The sequence below is a fragment of the Bombina bombina genome, chromosome 9 (genome assembly GCF_027579735.1).
Source record: "Bombina bombina isolate aBomBom1 chromosome 9, aBomBom1.pri, whole genome shotgun sequence".
NCBI lineage: Eukaryota > Metazoa > Chordata > Amphibia > Anura > Bombinatoridae > Bombina > Bombina bombina.
In genome coordinates this window covers 78736353-78750063 of record NC_069507.1, presented here as the reverse complement: position 1 = coordinate 78750063, position 13711 = coordinate 78736353, and the positions used below count along the sequence as shown (strand labels likewise).

General features: G+C 35.4%; 1 protein-coding gene across 1 annotated transcript in view; it reads left to right on the top strand.

Annotated features, from left to right (window-relative positions):
• Nucleotides 1-13711, top strand: part of PCDH15 (protocadherin related 15) — a 1588775-nt gene that overhangs the window by 75361 nt on the left and 1499703 nt on the right. Inside the window, exon 3 of the mRNA XM_053692906.1 lies at nt 9774-9929. Within this exon, the coding sequence (XP_053548881.1) occupies nt 9774-9929 (156 nt within the window). The remainder of the gene's footprint in view (nt 1-9773; nt 9930-13711) is intronic.

Below are 13711 nucleotides of genomic sequence, written 5' to 3'. Positions count from 1 at the left end.
ATTGCGAAAAAAATTACGTTTTTTTTTAATTTGATCGCATTTGGCGGTGAAATGGTGGCATTAAATTTACCAAAATGGGCCTAGATCAATACTTTGGGTTGTCTACTACACTACACTAAAGCTAAAATTAACTCTACAAGCTCCCTACATGCTCTCTAATTAACCCCTTCACTGCTGGGCATAAAACACGTGTGGCGCGCAGTGGCATTTAGCAGCCTTCTAATTACCAAAAAGCAACGCCAAAGCCATATAAGTCTGCTATTTCTGAACAAAGGGGATCCCAGAGAAGCACTTACAACCATTTATGCCATAATTGCACAAGTTGTTTGTAAATAATTTCTGTGAGAAACCTAAAGTTTGTGAAAAAGTGAACATTTTTTTTTATTTGATCGCATTTGGCGGTGAAATGGTGGCATGAAATATACCAAAATGGGCCTAGATCAATACTTTGGGATGTCTTCTAAAAAAAAATATATACATGTCAAGGGATATTTAGGTATTCCTGACAGATATCAGGGTTCCAATGTAACTAGCGCTCATTTTGAAAAAAAGTGGTTTTGAAATAGCAAAGTGCTACTTGTATTTATGGCCCTATAACTTGCAAAAAAAGCAAAGAATATGTAAACATTGGGTATTTCTAAACTCAGGACAAATTTTAGAAACTATTTAGCATGGTTGTTTTTTGGTGGTTGTAGATGTGTAACAGATTTTGGGGGTCAAAGTTAGAAAAAGTGTGTTTTTTTCCATTTTTTCCTCATATTTTATAATATTTTTAATAGTAAATTATAAGATATGATGAAAATAATGGTATCTTTAGAAAGTCCATTTAGTGGCGAGAAAAACGGTATATAATATGTGTGGGTACAGTAAACGAGTAAGAGGAAAATTACAGCTAAACACAAACACCGCAGAAATGTAAAAATAGCCCTGGTCCTTAAGGGAAAGAAATTTAAAAATGGCCGTGTCCTTAAGGGGTTAATAAAGTATTATATTGTGTATTTGCTGTAAATATTTCACATTCAGATGTTATGCACTTAGTGCCACACGTCATTTAGCCCTAAATGCAAGAACTAAGTGAAAGCAAGCCCTGGACGGCACCTATGCAGGGGAAGGGCATTTAACCCCTGTATAGGTGAACAAAGGGGATAGGTTGGTGGGGATAAGGGGTGGAGATAGGTGGGGCTTAGGAGGAAGGGATAAAATCGGTGGGAGTGGCGAAAAAGAGCGCCAAAAGTTGGAGAGAGAGGGTAAGTGTGGAAGAAAGCTCCCGCCCTCCCTCCCCCAGTTAAGGATTGGAGGTGATTGTCGCAGCTGGGGTGGCGGAGTGGAACAGCATTTGTATGGGTACCTCCTGATTTCAGGAGAGGAGTAGGTGGAAATGTTTATCTGGTGGAAAATGTGGATGCTATGGGGGCAAGTTGGGGTATTTAATGTTTCAGTTATTTATGGTTATAATGTAATTGTTAAAAATAAAATCTGCGGCCTTTGTAACCCAGATTTTGAGTTGTGTTTTTATTTAAGAAAGTACCTATTAGAGGGGTTATTTGTTGAGTGTTTTATTTTTTAATTAGTTTTTACTATACTAAGTGAAATTGAACAGAGGTAGCAGACTTCATACTTTGACAAAATCTTTTAAGTCACCCAGCTATGAAATCAGAGTTTTGTGTCGCTTAAACATGTATTTAATATTTATGGTTTGATATTTTATTCCTATTCCCTTTTCAATATAAAGCAATGTAAAATGACCAAAAATAATACATTTTATTTTGTAAGTTTTTTTAAAGGGACATAAAACCCAATTATTTTCTTTCATGATTCAGATAGAATATACACTTTTAAATAACTTTCCAATTTACTTCTATTATCTATTTTTCTTTGTTTTCTTTTTATCCTTTTTTTAAAGGCAGGAAAGTGACCGCAGGAGAGTGCACGTGTCTGCAGTACTAAGTGGCAGCAGTTTTGCAGCAATGTTATACATTAGCAAGAGCACTAGATGACAGCACTATTTTCTGTCATTTAGTGCTCCAGACGTGCACACTACCTATCTAGATATCTCTTCAAGGAAGAATAACAAGATCACAAAGCGAATTTTGATAATAGAAGTAAATTAGAAACTTTTTTAAAATTGTATTCTCTATCTGAATCACAAACATTTTGGGTTTCATGTCCATTTAAACAACATAGGCATTTAATCCTACACTTTTCCCCATTTTTACAGATTGCTGAAAAACAAAGTTATTTTTTTTAAGTACTTAATCTGCTTTAGAAAAGGGGTATGTGTGACTTAGCACTCAAGGAGCTACATTGCGTGTGCGCGCATGTGCACCAGTGTGCCATTTTATTATTTCTATACAATAAATGTTAATATTTAAATACCGAATGCTAATGTTTCTAAATTGATTTTAGCAATTAAATACCCAAATGTATCATTTGAAAAATGCCTTTGAATATTTTTTTTATATATACTGTATATATTTTTATTGAGGTTTCAAGAAAGGCAAAACATAATGCAACACAAAGAACAGACAGATTTCACTGTCTATACTTACTGAAATACATCAAAACATCAAAATTACATTATAACTGATTATTTATCCAACGGATTTATACTAAGAATAAGGAAGCACAAAAAAAAGTTGTTGGTTTAAGTACATCAAAACATCAAAATTGTTTTGCAAATAATGATTTATCCAGCAGATATATACTAAGAATTGCTCTTTCTTCCCTTTTTCCCCTCTTTTTTCCATTCCCCTTCCAAGTATCAACCTCCAAGCTTAAAGGGACAGTCTACACCAGAATTTTTATTGTTTTAAAAGATAGATAATCCCTTTATTACCTATTCCCTAGTTTTGCATAATCAACACAGTTATATTAATATACTTTTAACCTCTGTGATTATCTTGTAGCTAAGCGTCTGCAAACTGCCCCTTTATTCCAGTTCTTTTGACAGACTTGCAGTTTAGCCAATCAGTGCCTGCTCCCAGATTACTTCACGTGCACGAGCACAGTGTTATCTATATGAAATACATGAACTAACACCCTCTAGTGGTGAAAAACTGTTAAAATGCATTCTGAAAAGAGGTGGCCTTCAAGGTCTAAGAAATTAGCATATGAACCTCCCAGGTTAAGCTTTCAACTAAGAATACCAAGAGAACAAAGCAAAATTTGTGATAAAAGTAAATTGGAAAATTGTTTAAAATGACATGCTCTATCTGAATCATAAAAGTTTATTTTAGCCGAGACTGTCCCTTTAATTGTTATGGTGGAATTTTGCATTATCCCTTTATTTATCATCTTGTACTTTCTTTTTGTTTGTTTTTTAATAGAAACAATTATTTAGAAAGCATTTTAAATTCAAGAAGTAGTCAGATTGAACAAATTTTTAGCCAGTCTGTTTAAAAAAAACAAAACAAAATTGGAACTGTTTCCTCATACTGGTTATATAACTAAATTGTGCGATTGGGCGATAACTACCACAATCTTGTGGATCTTTTCCTTGCTTCAAAATTGTAATTATTGTAGTTTCTAGAAATTCCTTTCAGAATGAAACTCTGGTCTTTATGTTATTAAATAGTCTGAGTAAAATGAGGGCAATAACAGTTTCAAATGATGTGTAAAAACGACTTGAGAAGCCATCTGGGCCTGGAGACTTCGCTAATTTGAGTTGAGCCATGGCTGTTTAGACTTCTTTTATAGTAATTGGTGATGCTAGAAATTTGTAATTGTCTTGTGACAACATGGGTAGGTTTTTTTATTTTTTTTATTTAATATTTATTTATTTATAAAATATTTTACCAGGAAGGATACATTGAGATTTCTCTCGTTTTCAAGTATATCAGTGAACGTCTTCAATGGAATGTTTGTTGGCTGCCTTATTTAGTTTCCAATTTATACAGGGCAGGATAATATGATCTAAAAGGTCTATCTCTTTAGGGAAAACATTATCCCATTAGGGCATTTGATGGAAGTGATTCTACGCTGATTCTACGCTGAGCTAGCCGATTTCTTAATTTGGTAGCAAGGAGTATAGAGACCTTGTTACTTTTACAGTAAAAAAATCTGTCTGAATCTCTCTAAGGGCCTCTGGACCTACTGAGTCTCAAGAGTACGGATCTGCAAGGAAATCGCTATTATGTGGTCATTTACAAATATAACTTTTTAGAGGGATATGAAACCCAATTTTTTTTCTTTCATGATTCAGATAGAACGTGCGATTTTAAGCAAGTTTCTAATTTACTCCTATTATCAATTATTCTTCATTCTCTTGGTATCTTTTTTTGAAAAAGCAGGAATGTAAGCTTAGAAACTGGACGATTTTTGGTTCAGCACACTGGGTAGCACTTGCTGATTATTGGCTACATTTGGCAACCAATCAGCAAGTGCTATCCAGGTGCTGAACAAAACATTGGCTGACTCCTAAGCTTACATACCTGCTTTTAAAATAAAGATACCAAGAGAACGAAGAATAATTGATTATAGGAGTAAAATAGAATTTTACTTAAAATTGCATGCTCTTTCTGAATCATAAAAGAAAAAAAAACTAAATGAATACCGAATATTGCAGCTAAAAAAATCTCCCTGAATATTCCAAATGATTAGTTCACCCTAAATTAACATTTCTTGGCTGCACATCTCTAATATATATTTTTATTCATAAACTCTGTGGTAAAATTCTTTGGTAAACTAAGCTAGGGCTGTATAGCTTAGACAAAGTAAAACCAGTAACAGACCACACCAAATTTGCATCTGTGCCACTCAGACACACTTCCAGACTTGCCTGACTCTGCAGTTAGACTATCCTAACGCTCATTTCTAGTATTTGAAACCAGGATGTTAGGCAGTATGTTTGTGATAGCTTTTGCATACAACTTGCATCATAGCTATGATAGCTCTCAAATCCCATTTAAAACATTTATATTTTAAATTATTGAAGCTTTTTTTCCCCTGTTCTACTCTGTAATCGTTTCTGTTTGTTATTGAGTACACTCATTTGCAGCTTATTAACAGGTGAGCATTTTTTTTTCCTCTCATGATTTTCAGCTGCTGTAAAAAAATAATCCAACACTTTTTAGAACTATTGATAAATGTACACTTATGATTACAACAGAGGCTAAGGCACATTTGCAGAATCCTTGGTAAAAGATAATGAGTATTTCTTACTGCAAAAGAGAATTTGATGTAAGATGTAATACAAAGAAACATTTTTTCAAAAGGGAATAAAAGCTTTGATTGAAAAGAAGAAGATAAATGGCTGTTGATATTTTAGGATGGGATACTAAATATTCAAGGCTGAAAAATATCACAATATGAATAAATAATATTAAATTTGATATGTATCTATATATCTATTTATCGATCTGTCTGTCTATCTATCTATCATCTATATGTCTGTCTATCTACCATTCTATCTATCCACCATTTTCTCTATCTGTCTGTCTGTCTATCTATCTATCATCTATATGTCTATCTACCATTCTATCTATCCACCATTTTATCTATCTGTCTGTCTTTCTATCTATTTACCAATCTATCAATCATCTATCTGTCTATCTACCATTCTATCTATCCTCCATTTTATCTGTCTGTCCGTCTGTCTGTTTATCTACCAATCTTTCTATCTATCGACCATTTTATCTATCTGTCTGTCTATCTATCTATCATCTATATGTCTATCTACCATTCTATCTATCCACCATTTTCTCTATCTGTCTGTCTATCTATCTATCATCTATATGTCTATCTACCATTCTATCTATCCACCATTTTATCTATCTGTCTGTCTTTCTATCTATTTACCAATCTATCAATCATCTATCTGTCTATCTACCATTCTATCTATCCAACATTTTATCTATCTTTCTATCATCTATCTATCTATCATCTATCTGTCTGTCTATCTATCTACCATTCTTTCTATCCACCATTTTATCTGTCTGTCTATCTATCTATCTATCTATCTATCTATCTATCTATCTATCTATCTATCTATCTATCTATCTACCATTATATCTATCCACCATTTTATCTATCTGTCTGCCTGTCTGTCCTCCTGCCTATCTATCATCTATCTCTCATCTAATATACCTTTTTCACCTTTCTAAAAAAAATGGAAAAAAAATACAAAACAGAGAAGTTTAATTTTTTTATTAACACACGTTGAAATAAATTGCAGATATAAATGTAAATATAGGTAGTACTGGGATACTGAATGTAATAGAGCTTGCAACTGAAAGTTTTTGGTCAATGTTATAATTAAAGGCACATGAGATACGTTGAAAATTGTGAGTCTTCACAAGCCTAACCTTAGTATAAATTTGTCTCTATTGGCCATTGCAAGGTTCATCAGATCCACTACAAAGTAGTGGAATATTTGCTAGGAAAATCACCATATCAAGTTTATATTGTGTCCTCCAAACAAGGCAAATGGTGACTGGAGATTGGCTACTGAAAAACAATTGGGGGTAGAGGAGATCACATGCCCTACTTCTGCAATGTGCAGTGTTTGAAAAAGGTTAGGGGGCACTTTAAGAGTTCCTATTTTCCTGTAAAACATAGAGTTTGCAAATTTGATTTAAAAAAAATCCGCATTTTTAATTTATAACCAATTCCACTGACAGCCAAAGCATTGCTTTCAATGCTGAATGTTAAAGAGCACTGCACTTGCCTTGAAGGGACAGTCTACTCAAAATTAAACTTTCATGATTTAGATAGGGCAAGTGAGTTTAACCAACTTTCCAATTTATTTTTATCATCAAATTAGCTTTGTTCTTGGTATTCTTGGTTGAAAGCTAAACTTAGGTAGGTTTAAGCCCTTGAAGGCAGTCTCTTAACTCAGGAGATTTTGACAGTTTTTTAATGCTAGACAGCACTAGTTCGTGTGTGCCAAATATATAACATTGTGCTCACTTCCGTGGGGTTATTGATTGACTAAAATGCAAGTCTGTCAAAAGATCTGAGATAAGGAGGCAGTCTTCAGAGGCGTATATATATGGTAATCACAGAGGTAAAATGTATATTAATATAGCAGTGTTGGTTATGTAAAACTGGGGAATGGATAATAAAGGGATTATATATCTTTTGAAACAATAACATTTCTTTAGTAGACTATCACTTTAACATGAGCATATTTGCTCTCAGTGGTTATTATGTAAGATGTGCTCAAATTTGACACAGATATATGTTTTTATCTAGTTTACACCTGAGAATTGACAAGAGAGTCAAGTGTGTTTGGTGTCTGGAAGAAATGCTTAGAAGTCTCATATTCTCCCTTTGTGAAGGCTAAATGGAGGAACTCAGATGTACTTCTAAAGCCCTGGGGGTCAATTTATTAATGTGTGAGCGAACATGATACGATGTAGCGTATCATGTCCGCTGCACATCGATACATGCCGACATACGCTGTCAACGTTTATCATTGCAACAGCAGTTCTTGTGAACTGCTGGTGCAATGCCGCCCCCTGCAGATTCGTGGCCAATTGGCCGCTAGCAGGGGATGTCAAGCAACTTGATCGTATTTGATCGGGTTAATTTCTGCCTCAGAGCAGGCGGACAGGTTATGGAGCAGAGGTCTTTAAACCGCTGCTTCATAACTTCTGTTTCTGGCGAGCCTGAAGACCCGCCGCAAACACGGGGCATCAAGCTCCGTACGGAGCTTGATAAATTGACCCCATTGGATTTATTTTGTTCTGAAAGTGTTTACAAGATAGAAATGGTGAATGGAAGAGATGGTGCATGTGGAGTAGCTTTATTTTCCAAGCACATTTTTGTAAATGTGTGATTGTTTAGATTTATTTTTTTCTTTGTACTAAAGGCCAGATTACGAATGGAGCGCTATCTGTTACGCATGAGTGATAAGGTATTTATTGCGGGTGTTTGCACTTGTCGGTAGTAGTGTATGTATAACAAGCTTAAAGTAAACTTGTTCGCTCAAGCGCAATTTAATTTAACGTGTGCCGGGTTAACAGCTCTAGTTAACTGTTAAACTTGATTAAAACGTTGCACAAAAAAAAAATAAAAAAAAACATTTAAATGTACAGTTACGCTCATAATAACACTGTCTGATAAAATGTGACCTGAGCTATCGAGCAGATTTCAAAGGAACAAGATCTTCCTGTCTATAAATCAGTCCAGATTGGAATGCATAGAAAGAACTGTGAAAAATGCAAGTGAAGTCTGTGTTGTGTGATTATTTTATTAGGTTTATAATGCTGTTAAGCAAATGTTTTTGTTCATTTAACTCAGTTTAATTATATATTCTGTGTTGTGTGATCATTTTATTAGGTTTATAATGCTGTCTAGCATTTAAAGTCTTCATTTCAAAGCTTTTAAAATAATGTATTAGATGTTACTTATGACAATTTTGAGAGGGGCCTGGAACCTATCTCCCTCACTTCCCATTGACTTACATTATAAACTGAGTTTCAATTTACAACGGTTTTGATTTACAACCATTCCTTCTGGAACCTAACCCCGGCGTAAACTGAGGGCTACCTATATATATATATATATATATATATATATATATATATATATATATATATATATATATATATATATATATATATATATATATAAAATTAGCTTAGTTCCCATGGTATTCCTTGTTGAAGAGATACCTAGATAAATGTCCGGAGCATTACATGGTAGGAAATAGTGCCCTTGCAAATGGATAACTTTCTTGCAAAACTGCAACCATATAGTGTTCCAGATATGTGCACACTCCTGAGCTTAGTCCCTGCTTTTCAACAAAAGATATAAAAAAACTAATAAGATTTGATTATAGAAGTAAAATAGAAAGTTGTTTAAAATTACATTCTCTATCTGAATCATGAAAGAAAACTTTTGGGTGTCACATATTTGTAAGCCTTCCCTTTGGGAACTTTTATTTTTTTGGACCATATTTAATTTTAGTAGCCCTCCTTTGAATATATTCCAGTGTATGTATATCCTTCTGAAGATAAGGCCTCAAGAACTGCACATATTACTCAAGATGAGACCTTACTAGTGATCTGTAAAGTGGCAGAAGGACCTTACTCTTTCTGCTGCAAATACCTCTAACTATACAACCAAGCATTCTACTGGCCTTACTCTCTGCAATAATTTATTGTCTACCAGATTTCAAATCATCTAAAAATTCTCAAATCCTGCTCATTTTTTTGTATCAGTCAGTAAAGAGTCATTGAGACTGTAATTTACCTTTGTATTTTTCTTTCTTAAATGCAGAATTTTGCAATTTGTTCAATTTTAGTTTATAGTCATTTATGCAAACCTCCAGAAAATGACCACTTTTCATTTGGTTCACCCCCACTGGAAGCTAAAATCTATTACAAATGTTTGTGTCATCTGCAAACAGACATACCTTCCCTTATAGCTCTATGCTTTTATCACTGATAAATATGTTAAACAAAAAAGGCCCCAGAACGGATCCTTGAAGACCACTACTAGTACTCAGGTATAACCACCAAAGATACGCTCTGAAAGATAGACATGCTAGGCTCAATTAATTTTGAACATGGTCTCCTCTTTACAAGGTCTTTTAGTAACCTCATGAATATCTTTAAATCTAGACCAGGGGCCATCAATTGTGAAGCTCCAAATGTTTTGGAAATACATTTCCAATGGGACGTGTAGTTCCAAAACTTCTGGAGGGCCACAATTGATGACCCCTGATCTAGACCATTATACACAACATTGTCAATGCTAAAAAATCTATACATTTCTTTAAAATTATTCTTATTTACGTTGTAATTTAATAGTTTTTTTGTATGTTACAGCCACCAGCATCTATCCAGTCCATTGTGGTCCAAGTAGAGTGCATAAATAAAAAAGTTGGGATTGTTATATATCATGAAGTACGTATTGTTGTGAAAGACAGAAATGATAATCCTCCGAATTTCCAGCGTAGTCGCTACTATACAGCAATAAATGAGGTGAGTATATATATATAATTATGTATATTCAACAGCTATTTATTTTATTTGTATTTTAAATTAAATTCAAAATATGATCGCCTAAAAAAATCAAATTTTTTGTATGTGATTTTCAGGTTATAATGTCAGCATGTTTTATTAATATTTTATACTATTAACATGTCAAATTCTAAAATTATTATTTAAAATGAAGTATGTTTATATATCTGGAACTTTTAAAACACATTAAACACATCTTGCTTTTGTGTAAAAATGGTGTTTGCCTCATAATCTCTAGAGGGATCAAGAAGCAATTTCTACTTTTAGGTGTCTTCAGGGATTGTGAGACAAACACAATTATAACACAAAAGCAAGACTTTTTTTAATGTTCTTTTAACCCTTTGAGTGCTAACGACGGCTCTGAGCCGTCGCAAATTGTCCCAGTCAGGTGCTGAAGGCTGAGAGCTGTCGCTAGCACTCACCCACCTTGAGGGCATTCTGGGGGCTCCCATTGACTCCCACCCCGGCGATCTAGCCTGTATAGTGACAGGCATCCCTGGGGCTTCACGTTTTGCTCGGTGACGTCACGCGCAATGATGTCACTGTGCAACTTTATTTAAAAATTACAATAGACAGTATAGGGAAATGGGGGCATGCTGCTTAGAAGCCTGTATCTCAGGCATCTAAGCATCTACAGACCTCCAAGATCCACCATTGGAAAAGTAATCGCCTAACCTTTCCAATGGTATAAGTCTTGGGGATCTGAAAAAAAAATATATATTTAAAAAAATAAAAAAAACTCAAATCCAGCTTAGCACCCAGGTGGGAAATTGCTTAACACTCAAAGGGTTAAAGGGACACTCCAGTCTAAATAAACTTTTAGGATTCAGAAAAAGCATGCAGTTTTAAGACCCTTTCCAGTTTACTTCCAATATAAAATCAGAGGGTATACGTATACTAGTCTGTGATTTTCTGATGTCTGTCACATGTTACAGGGGGCTGGAAAATAAGAGAAAAAATAAATTTGTCAGAAAAAAAAATCTACTACTTATTTGTTTGTGAGTAGGTGGTAAATCATTGTCTTTTTATTAAGCACTTGTTAATTATGTAATTTTACTGCATTGAGTGGTCCTTTAAGTAAACCAACTCATTATTATAATGCTTGTGGGATACTCCTCTATCAGACTGAACTCGGCCAGTAGTCTTGTTATCCCGGAATGATAGGGAATATCCCAGAGCAGAGAAGGTTTGCAAGGTGAGAGAAGTGGCACTTACCACAGGCAGGACAGTCCTTGGCGGCAACAGACAGGAAACCAGAGAAAGGTAGTTCAGGGGTAAACCACTAGGGGCGCGATCCGATATAGATCGCAGTTTGCGGCGCAAGCGAGGGAACCGGCGTCGCCCGCAGTTTCAGCTTGCAACTCGAGCTATCCCATATAAGTCGCCGTCAGATGCTAACGTGCCGTAAGTCTGACAAACCAGCGATGTCCAGAAATCTGCGCAAGTACAAATTTCTGGCGTCGCCAGTGACTTGCGGCACGTTAGAAACTGCCGGCGCCTATAAAACCTGACTAAAGTCTAAAACACCCGCACTGTCTAACACCCCTCCCTAACATAGCCCGACAAGTCTAACACGCCTCCCTAACAAAGCCCGACACGTCTAACCCTCTATCCGCTATCCCCCCTCACTATCCTAACAATAAAAAAGCTATTAACCCCTAAACCGTCGCTCCCGTACCCCGCCGCCAGCTATATTATATCTATAACCCCCTAAAGTGAGCCCCTAACACCGCCGCCATCTATATTAAAATTATTAACCCCTAATGTAAGCCCCTTACACCGCCGCCATCTCTATTAAAATGATTAACCCCTTATTTAATCTACCTACCCCGCCGCCAGCTATATTATCTATATTAACCCTAAGTATATTATAGTTAATATAGGTATTACATTATATATATTAACTATATTAACCCTAATTATATTAGGGTTAATATAGTTATTATAGTTACTATAGTATTTATATTAACTATATTAACTCTATCTAACCCTAACACCCCTAACTAAATTTATATTAAATTAATCTAATTCATTTATAAACTAAAATATTCCTATTTAAATCTAAATACTTACCTATAAAATAAACCCTAAGATAGCTACAATATAATTAATAATTACATTGTAGCTATGTTAGGGTTAATATTTATTTTACAGGTAAATTGTTAATTATTTTAAGTAGGTATAATAGCTATTAAATAGTTATTACCTATTTAATAGCTACCTAGTTAAAATAATTACCCAATTACCTGTAAAATAAATCCTAACCTAAGTTACAAATACACCTACACTATCAATAAATTAAATAAACTACAAACATCTATATAAAAATACAATTAAATTAACTAAACTAAATTACAAAAAAAAAAAAACACTAAATTACAAAAAATAAAAAAACATTACAAGATTTTTAAGCTAATTACACCTATTCTAAGCCCCCTAATAAAATAATAAACCCCCAAAATAAAAAAAAATTCCCTGCCCTATTCTAAATTAAACAAATTTCAAAGCTCTTTACCTTACCAGCCCTTAAAAGGGCCTTTTGTGGGGCATGCCCCAAAGTATTCAGCTCTTTTGCATACAAATACAATACCCCCCCCATTACAACCCACCACCCACATACCCCTATTCTAAAACCACCCAAACCCCCCTTAAAAAAGCCTAACACTACCCCCCTGAAGATCTCCTTACCTTGTCTTCACCACACCGGGCCGAACTCCTGATCCGATCCGGGCAATGTCTTCCTCCAAGCGGCAAAGAAGAATTCTTCCTCCGGTGATGTCTTCCTCCAAGCGGCAAAGAAGAATTCTTCCTCCGGCGACGTCTTCCTCCAAGCGGCAGCAAAGTCTTCATTCTTCCGGCGGCATCTTCAATCTTCTTTCTTCGCTCCGCCGCCGCGGAGCATCCATCCCGGACGACTACTGAACTTGGAATGAGGTACCTTTAAATGACGTCATCCAAGATGGCGTCCGCCGAATTCCGATTGGCTGATAGGATTCTATCAGCCAATCGGAATTAAGTTAGAAAAATCTGATTGGCTGATTGAATCAGCCAATCAGATTCAAGTTCAAAGCCGATTGGCTGATCCAATCAGCCAATCAGATTGAGCTCTCATTCTATTGGCTGATCGGAACTTGAATCTGATTGGCTGATTCAATCAGCCAATCAGATTTTTCTAACTTAATTATAATGTAATACCTATATTAACTATAATATACTTAGGGTTAATATAGATAATATAGCTGGCGGCGGGGTAGGTAGATTAAATAAGGGGTTAATCATTTTAATAGAGATGGCGGCGGTGTAAGGGGCTTACATTAGGGGTTAATAATATTAATATAGCTGGCGGCGGTATAGGGGGATTAGATTAGGGGTTAATAATTTTTATATAGGTGGCGGCGGTGTAAGGGGTCAGATTAGGGGATAGATAAGGTAGATGACAGCGGTGTAAGGGGTTCTAATTAGGGGATAGATAAGGTAGATGGCGGCGGTTTTAGTGGCTCACAGTAGGGGGTTAGTTTATGTAGATGGCGGCGTGGTCCGGGAGCGGCGGTATAGGGGTTAATAACTTTATTAGGGATTTCGGGGGGGGGGAGATCGCGGTTGACAGGTAGATAGACATTGCGCATGCGTTAGGTGTTAGGTTTATTTTAGCAGATCGCGGTTGACAGGGAGATAGACATTGCGCATGCGTTAGGTGTTAGGTTTATTTTAGAAGATCGCGGTTGACAGGGAGATAGACATTG